At 39.4% G+C, this 18,088-nt stretch overlaps 1 protein-coding gene across 1 annotated transcript in view; it reads right to left on the reverse strand.

The window, feature by feature from the left end:
• Slc9a6 (solute carrier family 9 member A6) overlaps nucleotides 1–14,671 on the reverse strand; it is a 31,012-nt gene extending 16,341 nt beyond the window's left edge. The window contains exons 1-5 of the mRNA XM_055599610.1: nucleotides 14,567–14,671; nucleotides 14,206–14,294; nucleotides 11,051–11,164; nucleotides 3,456–3,567; nucleotides 2,073–2,226 (exon numbers count right to left, since the gene is read on the reverse strand). Coding sequence (XP_055455585.1) covers nucleotides 2,073–2,226; nucleotides 3,456–3,567; nucleotides 11,051–11,164; nucleotides 14,206–14,294; nucleotides 14,567–14,612 — 515 coding nt within the window. The 5' untranslated portion in view covers nucleotides 14,613–14,671. The remainder of the gene's footprint in view (nucleotides 1–2,072; nucleotides 2,227–3,455; nucleotides 3,568–11,050; nucleotides 11,165–14,205; nucleotides 14,295–14,566) is intronic.
• Between the last annotated feature and the right edge of the window lie 3,417 nt (nucleotides 14,672–18,088).

The raw sequence follows: 18,088 nt of genomic DNA on the forward strand, positions 1-18,088 counted from the left end.
ACATTTTCTATTTATGTTAATTATTAATAATTTACTAACAGTTAAAATAAAGATATAAGATTACTGATATAACTATTAGGTAAATATGATAACATTTTAAGCCAATAGTTTAAAAATTAAAACAATAATGTGAATTATAATGTAAAAATTAAGACTATGTTTCACAGCTGTTTGACATGCTAGTCTTCACTGAATTAAAAATATCCAGTAAGGACTATAAAAATATATAGTCTTGCTTGAGGGTGGAGGGACATGTGAGGGGCTAGAGGAAGGTACCTAGGACTGGAGGGAGGAAAGTGATATGCTTCTACTCCAACTAAAAACATGTTTTGAAAATTAACACATAGCATTGTTCACAAACAGCCCAAACCACTGCAATAAAACAAGAAACTAAGAAGTAGTCTAAGACAGAATGGCAATGGATATAATTAGGCCTCCAACTGTGCTGCAAGGCAAGCAAGCTGGGGCCAGCCAAAGAGCTTTCAAACCTAGTGATGTAGATAAAACACAGTGTGAGTAGGCGGGATTTTTGTTTCCTCGTTTGAGGGGGATGGTAAAACAGGGAAATATTGTTTGTTCTGTGTAGAGAGCCATGAAGGGAACAGAACTGATTCTCTATTGACGAGTATTAGTTCTAAGCTATCACACGCTTTGTTTTACTCTCCCTGGAAGAGTCTTTAGTTATAAGCTTTAGAGAAAAGGAGTTTAGTCCTTTCAAAGTTTACCACATTAATTTCTTGAAGTACCATTGTCTGAAGGCACTAAGCAGAGGCTACCATTTAATTATCTGTCTGATAGTGAACATTTAACAACCTTTTTTAAAGCTCTTTTTTTTTTGTAAAACAGTTACTATTATAAGATAAACATGTTAAACACACTTAACAGAATGTCTGGCACATAGTAGGTGCTTAATTAATGTCAGGTCCTCCTATAAGTAATAAGTAGGGTTAAAAAACATTATTGGACTTATAAAAGCATATGCTGCATTACATTATCTAGTACACACAGAAATAGCATAATAATTAGAAGAAAGGGATTTGAATAGTAAAGAGAGATTAATACATTAACAACATTCACTGTATAATTCAGTGCTAGCTTATCTTTGCAATAATAAAAGGCATAATAGAAAGTTAAAGAAACAGGTGACAGATTCTCTAAGAGGTGATACACTGTTTTTCCGAATGGGGCATACATGTCCCTGAAGTTTGATAACTCTTAACACCTATGAAGTTTCAGTCAAACACAGAATTACAAACTACAAAGGCTTCAGACACAAGCTGCTGTATCCATGGAAACAAATGCAGAACTCCAGAGAGACAAGAGAGATTTTAAACTGAACACATTAAGCAGGACACACTGAATTCCACTGACTACTGGATTTTGGCCTTTGTTGGCTTGTTAGGTTAGAGATGGTGCTGATCACAAAGATGAAAAGGAAAGCTACTGTCTAGTATCGATTAGCGTTGGAGTAAATGGGACACACACACTGCCGAAGAATCGAACCTGGTAACCTAGCCAAAAGCCTTAAATACATGCATAGCTTATGGATCAATTAATTCCACTTCTGGAAATGAATCCTAAAGAAATAATTAAACAGGAGCATGGCACAGTGTCATCAGAGCATTCATCTGGTAATAGTAACAGTGACAGCAAAGCCCTCAGATGGAAATAGCCAAAGCCTAAAAACAATATAAACTACCACAATAGGAATAAGCCAGGATACATACAGCTGTTCAAGTAATATGAAGTTATTTACCAGTGCAAATGTCCATGCTGTAGTACACTTTCTTCTATTATTACACTTCAAAACCAGGATAAAAGAGCACTTTAGTGTTGCCCATTTGCTAAAATGCATAAAATGCATAGCAAAGGTCTGGAATGCTAATCTTTCAAAATGGTAGCAATGCTTTTCATTTCTTTTTCTTGCAGTTTCATTTTTTTCCTATATTATATACTTTTTAGGGAAAAAAAAAACTTAGATTTCCCAAAGTTTAGAATCTTCTCATGACTAAAAATAAAAGTAAAGTGAATTAAAATGGAATATGAAGATGAGGTCCTCAGTTCCTACTTACCTTATATGCAAGCACGACAGCATGGCAGTGGTGCCACCACCAAACACCCACACAGTAAAAAACACAATCAGGAGTGTGGTACTGAACATCATTTGTCGTGCATAAGTGGCAGTATCTCGAATGGCCAAGGCAAATGCCATTGCACCACGGAGGCCTACAGGGAATACAAAAGTACTCATTGCCAATGCAGACTATATAAACTCAAGAGATATAAAACATAACCTCAATACTTAAGAAAATATATATACAAATATGAAATAAATATTAACACATGTAAAGAATAATCGACAGATTTAACATACAGTACTGGCTTTCATTGATCTTCTGTTTGATTTTCAGACAGGATTTTGCTAATATAGCCCAGGCGCTTCTCAAATTCCAAATACCAGTGACCCAAATGCTGGGATTGCATGTGCCTACTACCACACATTGATCTCTTAATAATTCTTTAAAATGTGGTAACTTATGTATAGTTAATTCAGCTTAAAATGTTTTGGCAATGCATAGAAAGGTATGGCCACTGCCACAACCAAGACAGAGCATTTTACTCTTCCTGTGCAAATTACTTGGTGCCATCTCTTAGCTCAACCTCTTCACCACCCTGACCTGCTCTCCATCACTAATATTGTGTGTGAGTGTTTTAAATCATTATATCAATAAAATCATACATGTAGAATTTGAGACCGTCTTTTATCATCCAACATAACACTTTTGAGACTCATCTATGCCACAACGTAAATAAATGTTCTTTTTATTATTTAGTAATTTTCCACAGCATAGATTTATCAAGTCCTTCCCTGCCCCATTTTCCCACTGAAAGACGAACAAATGCCAGGTCTCCTGATTCAGATCATGTAATCCCAGTTACATGGGAGACTCAAGCAGGACAGTCACAGATAAATTCAGGCTTCCTTGGACTACAGAAAAAGTTCAAAGCCAGTCTAAACAACTTAGATCCCATGTTAAAAAGCAAAATGTTTTGTTAAAAGGAAGAGGCTGAGGGGATGTAGATATAGATGATATTGATATACATATTTTATTGGTAGAGTATTTGCTTACCATGCATGAGGCACTAGGTTCAATCCCCAGTACTGAAAGAGGGAAACAAGTAAACTAGTTTCATGGTTTTGGCAATTATGGATAGAACTGCCATCAACATTCACTTGCAGGCTTTTCTGTAAAAAATGCATTCACCTTTAACTTCTTTACTTTGTGTGACATGTTTTGGAAGCAGAAAAGTTCCCATAGAAGGGAATGGGAGATGATAAGGAACGTTTTCTATTTGAGGATGCAGTCTCAGTGTTTCTGACAGCACTTCCATCGCAAGCATGAACAGTAGATTGGTGTGGGGGGGGGGAGATAAGAGAGAAAATTGAAACTTACCAGCAAACATCATCATGTGTTGAAAATTTGATCCAATCTTACTTCTTCTACCCAAATTAAGTAAGAGAGACAAGGGGTAAATATTGGCAGCTCTTCCCAAGAAAATAGCAATCTGAAATTATTAAGGGGTTAAGGATCATTTCTTTTACTACTGGTCATTTAATCTATACATTCAAGGAGGTGAGCAAGGACACTGTCTATTGTGTTTACAGAGCAGCTGGAATAGTCAGGATGACTTGAGAACTGTCCTTTTGATTTTATTTCATTTAAATGAATTTAAATTAAAATACTCATGCTTGGTTAGTTGCTACCAAACTTGATAGTGTATGTCCAACATGTAGGAAATTCATTAAGTGAAGGAAAGAATGCATAAATGAGAACTTTCTTCATTACAGCATCACAAAGTCATTCACTTCTACTGCAGTGCTGATAGGAAAAAGAGTCTAGCTAAATGTCCTCTTCCTTCCTAAGAACATAAACAAAAAAGGGCAGCTTTGCCACTTTATGCTGATGAACTTCCTGCAAAGCCCTGCTGGCTCTCACTAAATGTACATTCATTTCCAACCTTCAAAAAAGGTCAGATTTCATGTCAATTCAGATGGGACTTCACTAAGAAACAATTTTGGTGTCTTTTTCTCCATTCATTGTCTACAGAAACCTGTGCTTTGTAATTGCAAATTTTACTGCAGGGTTCACAATGTCATCCCCACCACATTTCCTGAAAGGATTAGAAAGGGAAATGTAATATTAAAAACAAAGTAGCATGGTTGAAATAGTGCTGATGTAATTACTGTTAAAAGACAGTGCAATTGTAAGGCCAAGGACAAAAGGAACTGCAAGTGAAAATTATATACTCATTAGCTGGGCATTAGAGGTAGAATCAGGAGGGCAAGAATTCAACATCGGCATTGGCTGAAGAGCGAGTTTAAAGCTAGCCTGGGTTACCTGGGACCCCATCTGAACAGTAACAAATGAAAAACCACCAAAAGGAGAGAAAAGGATATGCTGTTTGATGGAGTTATTTTCCAGGGAAATAATAGTTAACAATATTAGCACTCTCATATAGCCATGTACCACATAAGAGTTCATGCAAAGAAAGAGTGCTTATACCATGGTGGTCCCATCTAAGTATAATGGAGCTAAAGGGTCTTATCTTATTGCCTAATGACATCATAATATTATTCATGTGTCTATGCTGATGCTAGCACAAACAGACCTACTATACTGCCTTTTATACACAAGAACAGCATATACAATTATATGTAGTACATAAAATCTGGTAATAAGGGACTGTTACTGGTTTACATGTTTACTATCATACTTTCTGACATTATTTTAATGTATTCTTTCTACTTATCACAAAAAAAAATTGGGCACGGAAGATGGCTCAGTAGGTAAATGTGCTTGCTACTAAGTCTGACAATCTTAGGTCATTTCCTGGGATCCACGTAGTGGAAGGAGTCTTGAAAGTTGTCCCGATATCCACTTGTATCCCATGGCATGCGTTAAAAAAAGTTTACTATGAAACAAAATGCTGTTATATCAGCAACAGCCCTATATATCTCATCTATATTGAGTGTTCTAACTGAACCAACAAGTTCCTTTCAATAACTGATTTACATCATGTAGGTTTATGTAAATATATTCTATGATGCTCACACAATAACAAAACCACCTGATGACACATTTCTCCAAACGTAACCCCACCTTTAAGCAGCACATGACCATCTACATATACTGCAACCAAACAACTAAATAATTGGATGGAAGGTGCCAGCAGTCAGGTTTTTTTATGGTTAGGACAGAAGTGTACAGACCAACAAGGGAAGACGGTTGGCTGTTATTGGTAATAGGTTATAGTTGGAGACATCAGTACAACCCCATGACGGGAAAGGCAGACAGTTACAACCCAAAATACTTATGGCTGTATGTGTGTGCATGTGACTTGTTATATACGTGGATAGGACTTCTATTGACAGGGTCTAAAAAAAAAAATATTTGGTGTCCTAAGCACACCCAAAGCTCAAATCTTGGTTTCCTAAACCATTTTTCCCAATAAAAGGAACCAGAACTCTTTAGAGAAACAGACAGTTCTTAGGCTAAAGCAGAAAATGCACAAAATTAGCAGAAGCATTTTGCAGCTCCAGAAAGTAAGGAAGTGGTAAAAACATCCCCAAACTACAATGACAAGGCATGTCAAATGGAAGTGGGGATCTATGGAACAAGCTCTTAATGGCTAAAGCTGGGACAGTCTGAAAAACAAAACTTTTTAAAATGTTGTAAATATTTTAATGTATAATATAATTAAGTATTATTCATATAAATAATATATAAATGCTATAAACAACTGAACCAAACATCAAGCGAGGGAGATAAGTCTCCCATGTAAAGAGCTACAAGCAATTTTAGAAAAATTTAGTCCTATCTCCATGCTCGCTAGATGTGGACTGCATGGATGGTTCTTTTTGCAAGTAGGGCACCATAGAAAGAAAAGCACGAGGATGTTGACCTTTATGTAAACTTCACCATGAATGCTGGCTAGGCCGGAAGCTTCTTCAAGAAAGGAGATGTGGTCATTGTGCTGACCAGGTTGTACCTTGGCTCTGGCTTTACCAATGCCATGCGTGTAGTGCCTGTGCCATTATGGCCCTCTGGAGCCCCTCTTCTAGTCCATGTTCCATCCCCTTCCCCACCCCTCCATTAGGCCAGCAACACTTTTAGTGCTCACTCTGGGCAGTAGTATGGCACTGGTGGGCTGGGACACCAGACCAAATTAATGCCTCTGAAAAATGGAATAGAGGCTAGCTAGCTATCTTATGGCCCTGGCTGAGCTAGGGGTAATGGAGGACTGCAGGACCGGAAACCCTCTGACTCTATCACAAAAGGGCAGCAACATCTCTGTATACTTTGCTCCTGCAGAGAGCTGCCCAGAGCACTTCCAGTCCTGGCCTGGAGTCAGGAGACAAACAACAGTAGGCTCTTGATAGCCGAAGTCCCAGGGCTCAAGTGTACATGACCTTTGGTCCTGGCCCTGACTTGCTTTCTTAACAGCTTTGGCTTCTCCCATTCATCCTTGTGCACTCCGTTCCCCACCTTTGATTCTTTAGCATCTCCAGGCCTGTTGCTATAGTGCCCACCTGAATGTCAATAAACAGCAGCTGAAGCAGCAAAAGACAGAGAGAGAGAGAGAAGAAAGAAAGAAAGAAAGAAAGAAAGAAAGAAAGAAAGAAAGAAAGAAGAAAAACAAAACAAAACCAGGAGTCACTTCACAATGGGGAAACCTGTCAGCCATGTTATTAAGACTAGCATCAACTTTAACATGTTAAAATATATGTACCCTTGACATGATATAATGACAATGGCATTTAATTTCCTTAGTATTCCTCCAAAAGAATACATGTAATCCACTGTAATCCTGGGGGAATACATCAGACAAACTCCAATTGGAGAACACTCTACAAAACGCCTGGTCAGTCCTCTCAAAATTTTCGGGCTCATAAAAAGTAAGAACAACTGAGAAAATGTCAGTCAAATGGAAGCCAAAGATGCCTACAAAGCAAATATAATGCACTGTCCTTGGTGGGACCTTGATATAGCACAAGCACACTAGAAGAAAGGCATGGGACTTGGGATGAGCGTCAAGTTTACTTACTGCATCACCACAGGCTCGATCCTTGAGACAAATTGTATTATGCTGATGTGAGAGGTTAACAGGGGGAAATGGGCTATGGGGTATAGGACAGCTTTCTGAACTACCTTCATTATTCTTTTTGTAAATATAAAATATACTAAAATGACATTTCTGAAAGAAATTACATTAAAAAAGAAAGAAAAGGTACATGTAAGGCTACACGGAGAAAGCCTGTCTCAAAAAGAAAGACAGAGAGAGAAAAAAAGAGAAAGAAAGAAAGAAAGAAGAAAAGAAAAGGTAACAGCAGCAATAAGGCATGGGAGGCCATGTTTTCACAAATCCATACCTAGTCTTTTCTTCTAAGTACAAGAACCTCCTCCCTTTTAGCTCCAATTTTTGAGCATACAGCCACTCTCATAGAGAGTATGATTCTTAGCTTCCCTTGCAGGTAGGTGTTGCTGGATTTGTTATGCACTAGTGGTTCATACACTTCTGGATAGTGCCCTTAAAGGTAATTAGGAGGCACAAGGGTTAAATGCCATGGACCACAAGAATGCAGGCAACTCCCTAAGGAGAGCAACAAGCTCCAGGGCTGCCTGTGTTCCTAACAACTCCCCAGTCATACAAGCTCAGACTTTTACATAAATAAACTTTTGTTTCCTTTAGCACATTTTAACCTGGGTTCATTTTAGTTGTCATGTAACCCAGGCTACTAGAGACTGGACAATTTTGATCTGTTAAGAATCATTATCATATGGAAGGAGAGGAGGACACCCCTTCTCAGTGGACTCGGAAGGGGGCAGGGAGGAGACGAGGGAGGGAGGGGAGGATTGGGAGGAAAAGAGGGAGAGGGCTACAGCTGGGATACAAGTGAATGTATAAAAATATTTGAAAATAAAAAATATTTTTAAAAGAATCATTATAATAGATTCTTTATTGAAAATTTCAAATCCTAACAGACTCAGAAACCTCATGACTAAGCTTATTTCTACATTAACTGCTGTAGATTAAACAACTGTGATTACCTAAAAAATTCCAATAGTGACAAGCTCTTAAGCTACAGAACTCACACTTGCAGGACTTTCTCATTTTGCTATAAGACTGCAGAATGGCATGTCAGTAAAATCTCACTTTCTAACATAGATCTTGTATACTTTTAATTAATCTCACTTTCTAACATGGATCTTGTATGCATTTAAGTTTTTAAAAAATTTACTGCTCTCGCTTATATAGACCTAAAAGATATGATAAACATAATGAAATCTATACACCTAAAGAAGATAATCAAGAAAGCGGACACGAGGTATGATGATCAATCCTCATTTAGAAAGACAAATGGGATATGCATTGAACGTATGACAGGAGTCTACTGCAGAAAGCATCTGAAAGACTCTACCTAGCAGTATTCCAAAGTAGATACTAAGACTCATAACCAAACCTTCGGCAGAGTGGAGGGAACCATATGAAAGAAGGGGAGTTTGATGTGGAAAGGATAGGAGCTCCACAAGGACCAAACATATCTGGGCACAGGGTCTTTTCTGAGATGGACACTCAACCAAAGACCATGAGAGGATAAAACCTAGAACCTCTGCTCGGATGTGACCCGTGATAGCTCAGTAATCAATTGGTTTCCCATAGTAAGGGGAACAAGGACTATTTCTAACAGGAACTCAATGACTGGCTCTTTGACCTCCCCACCTCCCAAGGGAGGAGCAGTACTGTTAGGCCACAGAGGAGGACTTTGTAGCCAGTCCTGAAAATACCTGACAAAACGGAGTCATATGAAAGGGGAGGAGGTCCTCCCCATCAGTGGACTTGGAAAGGGGCAGGGAGGAGATGAGGGAGGGAGGGAGGGAGGGATTGGGGAGGGAATGAGGGATACAGCTGGGATACAGAATTAACAAAATGTAACTAATGAGACTAATAAAAAAAATGACCTGGGGGGGGGGCGGGGAATTTACTGCTCTCTTTGTCAGAATCTGGATTCTGAAGTGTGTTAACACTTCTTTTGAAAGGCACTTATTTAAGTATTCATTTCCCTGACTGCAATCTTTCCTTCCACATTTCAAGTTCAAGTCTCAGACTGTGATCAGTCCGGCTCCCTAGGCTCTTCAGTCCAAAGACTATTCTAAGCTTGCTTCTGATGGTCAGCCTCCTTCTTTCTTCACTTCACTTCTTCTCCATATGGTAGAGACACTCTTCCTGCAGCCTACATCTGCTTTGCTTTTTTTTTTTCCATTTCTATCATACTCTCTCAACAAAACAACAAACCTCAATGGACCCAATGCTTCTTTCTTTTCTGTGCTTACTGCTACATCTTTCTGGACAAAGTCATAAGAGATGGAAGAATAGTATCTTGCAAGTACCATACTCCTCAAAATCAAGTAAGTCCCCATTTAATGCTGTGCAATCATGTTGCAATTCTTTGGTCAACTCTCTCCTAATTTCCCATGACTATTTCATAAACTTTTTCTTTACCTTCCCACAAACTCCTAACTGTGCAAGCCAGCCTCCAAGATTGTGCCCAATGCCTGGTATATAGTACTCACAGGCTGTGTAATCCCCACTCATACTATATGGTCTGTATGTCCAGCAGAACACTGCTGAGATTTCACCTCCAACATTAGTCCATAAAAGGCACCTTGGCTTCCATTCTTGTATTCTTTCAGCTCACTCACTCTGTGAAATCCATACTGAAACTTCTGTGGAAAGTTCTTACAGAAAGACGGTCCTTTCTGTAGATAGTCATGTAAATGAGGTTGGCATGGTTGCTTCAGTACCACACTAGCAAACCATGTCACTGCAGCCTCCTGAAAGTCACCAGCTAAGATATCCCAGGGTTCTTAACCCCCGTACACCATTTGAGTTAAAGACTGGTACATTTCCAGATAATGTCTTACACAACAAATAACTTGTACACCTTTCTAGTCTACTCTCAGCAGGCAATAACATTCCCCACTTTATGAAAACAGAAGCCATCAGCTAGAAACCCCATGCTTTCCATATTTCTTTCACCAACTGGGGAAGCTGGCCCAAGCAGAGGCCAATTCATCTATATATACTTTAGAGTCTTACTGTCCCCATCTTTCATGTTCAAGTTGGTTTTACTTTTTTATTTATTTAGTTTACTACATTTATTTATTCATGCCAAAACACAAGTGTGGAGGTCAGAAGCCAACTTTCAGGAGACAGTTTTCAACTTCCACCACATGGGTTCCAAGGAATACACTAAGATTTTCAGCCGTGGTGACAGGCATCTTTATTCTCAGAGCTACCTTGCTGGCCCATCAAGTTGCCTTTAAAGGTAAAAGTGCTCATTTATATGAAATGAAGAAAAAGATGGGAAACAACATTCCTTATTCAACCTTTCTCATCTTTGACACATTGCCCTGTGGCATAGATTCTACGTGTTCCCATATCCAACTGCTCCCTCTCCCTATCCATCTCTCTCTCTCTCTCTCTCTCTCTCTCTCTCTCTCTCTCTCTCCCTGCCCACCCCATAGTAACAGGGCAGTTTTTGTTCCTTTGGTTGTGCTGCGCTGGAGATGAAAATCAGAGCTTTCCTCTAGGGAAGCAGTTTGCCCCTAGCTACTCCATTGCTCCATTTTCAAATTTGATTTTGACACAGGGTGAGTGAAGATGGCTTCACACTTCAGGTCTTCTCACCTTCACACGGATGACAGTTACATGGCACCAGGCCTACCTAAGAACAAATACTTTTACCTTTGAGGCAGAATAGGAAGAGACTTTTCTGTCATTCTAGTCTGCCAACATTTTTGGACAATAAATTTCAAATAGAAATAGGGCAGAAAAATAGATTAAAATGGAACTGAGTAAAACAGTTGATATCTTTGTTTTCCCAGAAAAAAAAAATACACACATTTAAATATTTTATCAACCACATGCACAGAACCACATGAAGATCTCAATTAAGTTTTCAAAACAGATATATGATAAAGGATACAAATGCTCCTACAACAAATGTTGGGTTAAAGACATGATTCTGGAAGGTGAACAGCGTCAGCCCCATGTAAGAAAAGATGAAATTCTCCGCTAAGAAGTTGAGAAGTTCAAACAACTGAAACGAAATTTCAAAGGTTCCAGTAAGCAAGTGTCACACTGTGAAAACATGAGTAACAGACATGTTAAACAAGTGCAGTTCATAGATACACCAGAAAGCACATGATTCACAAGGGAGCACATGTACAGATGGCATTTGCAAACCTACAGAAAGAGCCATAAATGTTGTGCACTCACCTTCCCTCATTAGCACCCCTCTCACAGTGCCCATCATCAACTACTCTCCTCCTCCAAACCCAATATTTCTTCTTGAGTGCCCTAGCCTAGCCTTCATCACTTTCTATATATGATTTTGAAACCTAAATGGTAAGTCCTTCATGCCCATTTATCATCCCTACCCAGTGAATCTCTATTAAAATGAGCTTCAAGAGATTTTCTTCTCTAAGCCACAAAACACAGTTCAACTTCTTTGCCCTGACAGAGGATGCTGGACGACATCTGTCATATCACTGCTGTATTGTTACCTTTACTATTTCACTAAGGTTGAGCCTCTCATTTTAGGGACTAAGACTCATAGAAACAGGGCTTCTCTATGATAGTATGTACTGAGCACCCTCCCCTGATGCCTGTCATGGCCTAGCCATTCACATCACTGTTTCTACAGCAAGTGTATAAGACTTTTCCAAGAAAATGAAGGCCCTCCATAAACGCTACCTTTCCTGTATCTTTCCCAGTAGTCATAACATTAGGAAAGAGATAACAATAGGGAAGAGATAGGGAACCTGAGCTCAGGAGTCTGAATGCCTAGGCTTAAAGCACACCTTCCCTACTGGCTAGCTCTGTTGCTTTCAGCAAGTAAGTTCCTGTTTTGAGCTTTTGTTGTTGTCTGGAGGAAAGTCTTGGAACAGAGTCTTACTATATAGCTTAGTGTGGCCTTGAACTCCACATTGTCCTGCTTCCAATTCCTAAGACATTCATTTGTGTGTCTGTGTACATGTGTGCTGTGTACATGAATGTAAACACATGTGTCACAGCATGCATGGGAAGCTCAGAGAGCAACATCAGGTGTTAGTCCTTGCCTTCTAGCTTGTCTGAGACAGGGTCTCTGTTGATTATTTGCTGTGGATAGCAGGCTAGCTGACTGTCAGGCTTCTGTAGATTTTCTTGTCTCTACAGCCCATCTTCTGTTAGGAGCACTGGGATTACAGAGACTCATGTCATGTATCCAACTTATACGTGCATTTTGAAGATCTGAACTCAGGTCCCCACACTTGCACATCAAGCACTTTTACCCACTGATTCATCTCCCCTATTCCCAAATATTTTTTTTTATTATAGGTATATGTTACACACCTGGCTTACTTACTTCTTTCAAAAGCAGAATTAAAAATGTTTTTAATGCAGATTTGGAAGGTCTGGGGCTATAGCTCAATGGTACAGCACTTACCCACCAAATAAGAGACCTGGATTCTATCCCCAAAACTGAACAAAAAAGTAGAATTGGCTTATTATTAAAAATAAGAACAAATATTAAGATAAGCATATACTTTCTATGAATTTCTTAACATATTCTTATTCCTATGTGCTTCTGTAATGGCAATAAGTAAAGTTTCTTTCCTTCTTACTGTGGGCCTGATTACAGTACTAAGTAAAGATTCCATGCACACTATCACATTTTAATCTCATGATTCAGGACAAAGTAGTACTACATCTTTATTTTAAGAGGACAAAACTGAAACACAGAGAAAAGCTGATAATAGATTTGGGGTGCAGAGCCATAGTGGATCTAGATCTACGTCTCAGCTCTAATTCTGAGCACAGGGGCTAGCAAAACCAAAGAGTAAACATGTGAAACTTTGCAAGCACAAAGTCTCTGTCACAACTCACCTTGGCCACTTTAGCACAAAAGCAGTCACAGTCTCTCTCTCTGTGTCTCTCTCTTTCTGTTTGTGTATTTCTGCATGCAAGCTTCACATCACAAACAAGGCTACAAGGTCTTAGTTTGCTGTTTTTATGCCCTATCTTGCTATCTAAAAATGACCAACTTTCTGGCTATTTTTCTTTGGTACATTTACTGTATTAAAATATTTGGCAAAAGGGATTTGTAACCTTCATGTAAATGGAGGGACCTAATTTCCTTTGAAGTGTCTTGGGGAAAACATGTACACTACTTTGCAGCTCCAGGACAAAGGGGGGCGAGGGAGGGATAAATGGAGGGAGGGATGAAAGGACAGAGTGAAAGAGAGAGAGAGAGAGAGAGGGAGAGCTGTTTTGCTTTAGCATTGGTCCTTTCTAGACTCAACTCACCTTTACTAGCCTTCTGCAAAACTGGAAGTAACTAGTTCTCACTACAGTCATCAAGTATGCACATATTCCTATAACATTTTGTTGACTAATTTTCCTTCTGTACCTCCTAAGACTAGAAAATTATATTCCTAATGTCTAATTCCTTCAGAATTATTTTCAGGTAGCCTGCTCATGAAGAGACCAGTCAATGACAGTCCCCTGAAGCTCCTGAAAGTAGCTGTATTGCAGGACCTGAAGGAAGACTGCAGGAAACTTAGTATCTGTGTAGCTCAGCAAATCCAGATAAAAAATTAACCTTTTTTTGTCAGGTGGTAGTGGTGTATGCCTTTAATCCCAGCACTTGGGAGGCAGAGGCTAGTGGATCTCTGTGAGTTCCAGGACAACTTGGTCTCCAAAGCAAGTTCTAGGACAGCCAGGGCTACACAAAGAAACTCTGCCTCAACAAAAACAACAACAACAACAAAATTAACCTTTTCTACACTGCACAGCCAAAAACTGAATCAAGTCAGAGTAGGCCTTCAAATCATTCCTCTTAGAAGCCCGTGGGTTAGGGAAAAACTAGGAGAAGAGGGAGTCAACTGACTGGGTATTGGAAGTCCAATAGTAACTGTGTCTGGTTGCTCTGCTAACTGATTGTTAGCCTAGGAGATGCTACCTGCAACCTGCCAGTCCCATCCATTTCTAGAGCCAAAGGAAGAGAATGTATCACCTTGAAATGATCATAGACATTGAAAAAATTTGTTTTGTTAAGAGGAGGAAAATTTTATTCACCAATTATAAAGTTTCCCTTACCTGCTTAGTTCTATGCTGAGACTCTGTGGATAAATTATTATACGTATAATGTGCTTGTGTGATGCCACAAAACAATACTGCAACCACACCTGCAAAGACAGAAAACTCCAGTTCACAGAAAAGGAGGGCTTCCAAATTTTATACTAAACCTCTTATTTCACAGTATATTCCATGCATAGTGCCGACATTCTCATTTAATTTGGAATTAATTGCTTCCACTGAAAATCTCTTTTACAAAACCTCCAACCTGTCTCCCAACACTGACAAGTGAGTTCATACACTAAAGTATTTGGTCCACTTAGAAAAGTGGCCCTCTAAGCCATTCCTTATAGGGGCTTACAATGCAAAGAAAGTTACCTACCTGTGAAACCCCATGCTTCTGCCAAAAGGAAGGTGCTCCAGGACATCAAGAAGAACAGACCTGTCTCCAGCAATTGGAATTCCCGCAGCTTGGTGAATTTTGTCACGTAAGACTGTTAAGCTTGGTAACAAGATCTCATATTCATACAAAAATACGACTAGAAAAATAACAGCCATGGGGGAAGATCCAAGATGGTAGTGCCAAGAACACATTGTGTCTGATCAGCAGGGCAGCAGTGACTGCACAGCTACCAACAGACCAAATGATAGGCCTCAAAACACCTGCAACTGTGTTCCCAGGTGACAGGAAACTCCATGGTATGGGAAGCAATCAGGTCTGCTCTCAGATCACCCAGCTAAACCCCAGAAGAGTTCCAACATCCTGACAGGCACTAGGTTGCCAGCACAGAGCCACAGGACTGTGTGCTCTGATCACCTTCTCAGACTGAACTGTGGGCCTCACAACACTAAAAACTGGGTTTCCCAGGTGAGAGCAAACTCCACAGAGAAGGAAGCAATCAGTGCTTATGTCAGGTCATGCAGCCAACTCCCCTCCCAACCCAAAAAGTTTCCAGGTTCCTGTAGCACTCAGTTAACAGGGCAGAGCCACTAGCCTGCTTCTGCCTGCTCTACTCACCATCCCAGACTGAACTGTGGACCCCAAACCACCATAGAGTGGGTCTCCCAGTCATGAGAAAACCCCAAGGTGAAGTAAATATCAGATCTGACCTCAGGGCACCCAGCTAATCTCTGGAAAAGTTCCTCAGTTCACACAGGCTCAGGGGCTCAGCCTCCAGCCAAATGCCTGTGTGCTGCACTCACCCACCACTGATTACCTCTTGGGTACTGGGGCACAGAGCTCCAACCTAAGACCCAGTGACACCTGGGAGTCACAAGATCAGCCCCCAGACAGTGCTTCAAAGCTCAACTTGTCTCCTTAGCTAGACCAAACCTCAGCACTCCCTGGTTCTTCAAGTGGTCTGTACTCAGCAAACACAGTGAGCAGCAGCAGCCACTCATTTAAATTCACAGCAAGAAAACCAGTGGCAGGGCAGCTATCTCCAGGACTTCTCTCAGAGAGAGGAGAACCCCTAGACTCCCAGCGAGCCCAGTGAGCACATAGGACTGTGTGTGCTGTGGCAATTCCCTGAGAAGCACCAACCATTTGGAACCACACCCAAAAAGCTGAGGAGGGTGCCTTCAGGAACAACCACTTTCTTGCCAAGGGGATTCCCCCCACCACAGGACTACAGCAGGCATCAGAAACTAACAGCCAACACCTGAGACAGCCAGATGAATAGAGGCCAGCATAAAAGCACAATCAACAAAAGCCAAAGCAACATGGCATCTCTAGAACTCAGTTATCCAAAGGAAAGTAGCCATAGATACACTAACATAAGTGAAATTTGAGAAGATGACTTTAAATCTATGCTTATGAAGATGATAATGGAGGAAACGAACAAAATCTGTAAAGAAATATAAGAAGATATAGCCAAACAGTTTGTGGCCTTTAGAGAGGACATCACAGAAAGAAATGAAAGAAACAAAGGAAAGTTCAAACAAACAGGTGAAGGAATTGAATAAAAACCAGGAAAATACAAACAGGTGAAGGAAATCAACAAAATGGTTTAAGGTCTGAAGATGGAAATGGAAACATTAAAGAAAACACAAACAGGAATAATGGAGAGGGAGCACTTAGGGAAGAAAATAGAAACTATAAATGTAAGCATATCCAACAGACTATAAGAGATGGAAGAAAGAATCTCAGTTGTTGAAGGTACACATGTCAAAGAAAATGTTAAATCTAAAAAATTCCTGACACAAACCATCCAAGAAATCAAGGACAACATGAAAATACAAAACCTAAGAATAATAGGAATAGAGAAAAAAAAAAAAAGACTCCCATCTCCAAGACCCAGAAAATATTTTCAACAAAATCATAAAAGAAAATTTCCCCAACTTAAAGGAGAGGCCTATAAGCGTACAAGAGGCCTACAGAGCACCTAATAGATTAGACCAGAAAATAAAATCCTCCTGCCACATAATAATCAAAACAGTAAGTATACAGAACAAAGAAAAAAAATACTAAAAGCTGCAAGGGAAAAAAGCCAAGTAACATATAATGGCAAAACAATCAGAATCATACCTGACTTCTAAACAGGGACTATGAAAGCCAGAAGTGCCTGGATGGATATCATGCAGACCCTATGAGAATACGGATGTCAGCCCAGACTACTACACCCAGAAAAACTCTCAAACATCATTGATGGAGAAAACAAGATATTCAACAACAAAATCAAATTTAAAAAGAACCCACAAATCCAGCCTTACAAAAGATACTAAGAGGAAAAATACAATCCAAGAAAGCTAACTACATCTAGGAAAACAGAAAATAAATAACCTCACTACAGAAAAAATAAAAGTAGCCAAGCACACAAATACACTACGAAAACCAACATAAAAAAGGATCTAACAGTCACTGATTATTAATATATTTCAACATAAATGGATTCTACTCTACAATAAAAAGATATAGACCAACAGAATGGATGTGTAAACAAGACCCAACAATCTGTTGCATACAAGAAACACATCTCAATCACAAAGATAGACATTACCTGAGAACAAAGGACTAGAAGATGGTTTTCCAAGCAAATGGACACAAGAAGCAAGCAGGAGTAGCCATTCTAATATCTAATAAAATAGACTTTCAACTAAAATTATTTGAAAGAGATGGGGAATTTCACTCCATACTCCTCAAAGGAAAATTCCACCAAGAAGACATCTCAGTTCTGAACATCTATGCCCCAAATACAAGGGCACCGGCATTTGTAAAAGAAACATTAATAAAACATAAACCACACATAGATCCCCACACATTAATAGTGGGAGACTTCAACATCCTAGTCTCATCAAAGGACAGGTCAATGAAACAGAAACTAAACAATGAAACTAACAGATGTCATGAATCAAATGGACCTGACAGACATCGACAGAACTTTTCATCCAAACACAAAAGAATTTACTTCTCAGCATCTCACAGAACCTTTCCAAAATAGACGATATACTTGGTCACAAAACAAGCCTCAACAGATACAAAAAGGTTGAAATAATCTCTTGTATCCTATCAGACCACCATGGAGTAAAGCTGGACCTCAACAACAACAGACATAGCAAAAAGGCTACACTTGCATGGAAACTGAACAACCCTCTACTCAATTACAGGTGGGTCAGGGAAGAAATAAAGAAATTAAAGCCTTCCTAGAATTAAAGAAAAATGAAGCCCAACATACTCAAACCTATGGAACACAATGAAAGTAGTGCCTTAGCACTAAGTTCATAGCACTAAGTGCCTTCATAAGGAAATTCAAGACAGTTTCTATAATTACAACAATTTGCATTCATAAAACCATGTAACTTCCATGGGGTGCCACATTTATTTGATCTTCTAACTAACATAAAGCATTCATTCCATGATGAAGAAACTGAGGCACTTACTCCCTTATACTAATGTAAAAAAAAA

Source organism: Psammomys obesus, unplaced genomic scaffold (genome assembly GCF_907164565.1).
Source record: "Psammomys obesus unplaced genomic scaffold, mPsaObe1.curated_primary_1811, whole genome shotgun sequence".
Taxonomy (NCBI): domain Eukaryota; kingdom Metazoa; phylum Chordata; class Mammalia; order Rodentia; family Muridae; genus Psammomys; species Psammomys obesus.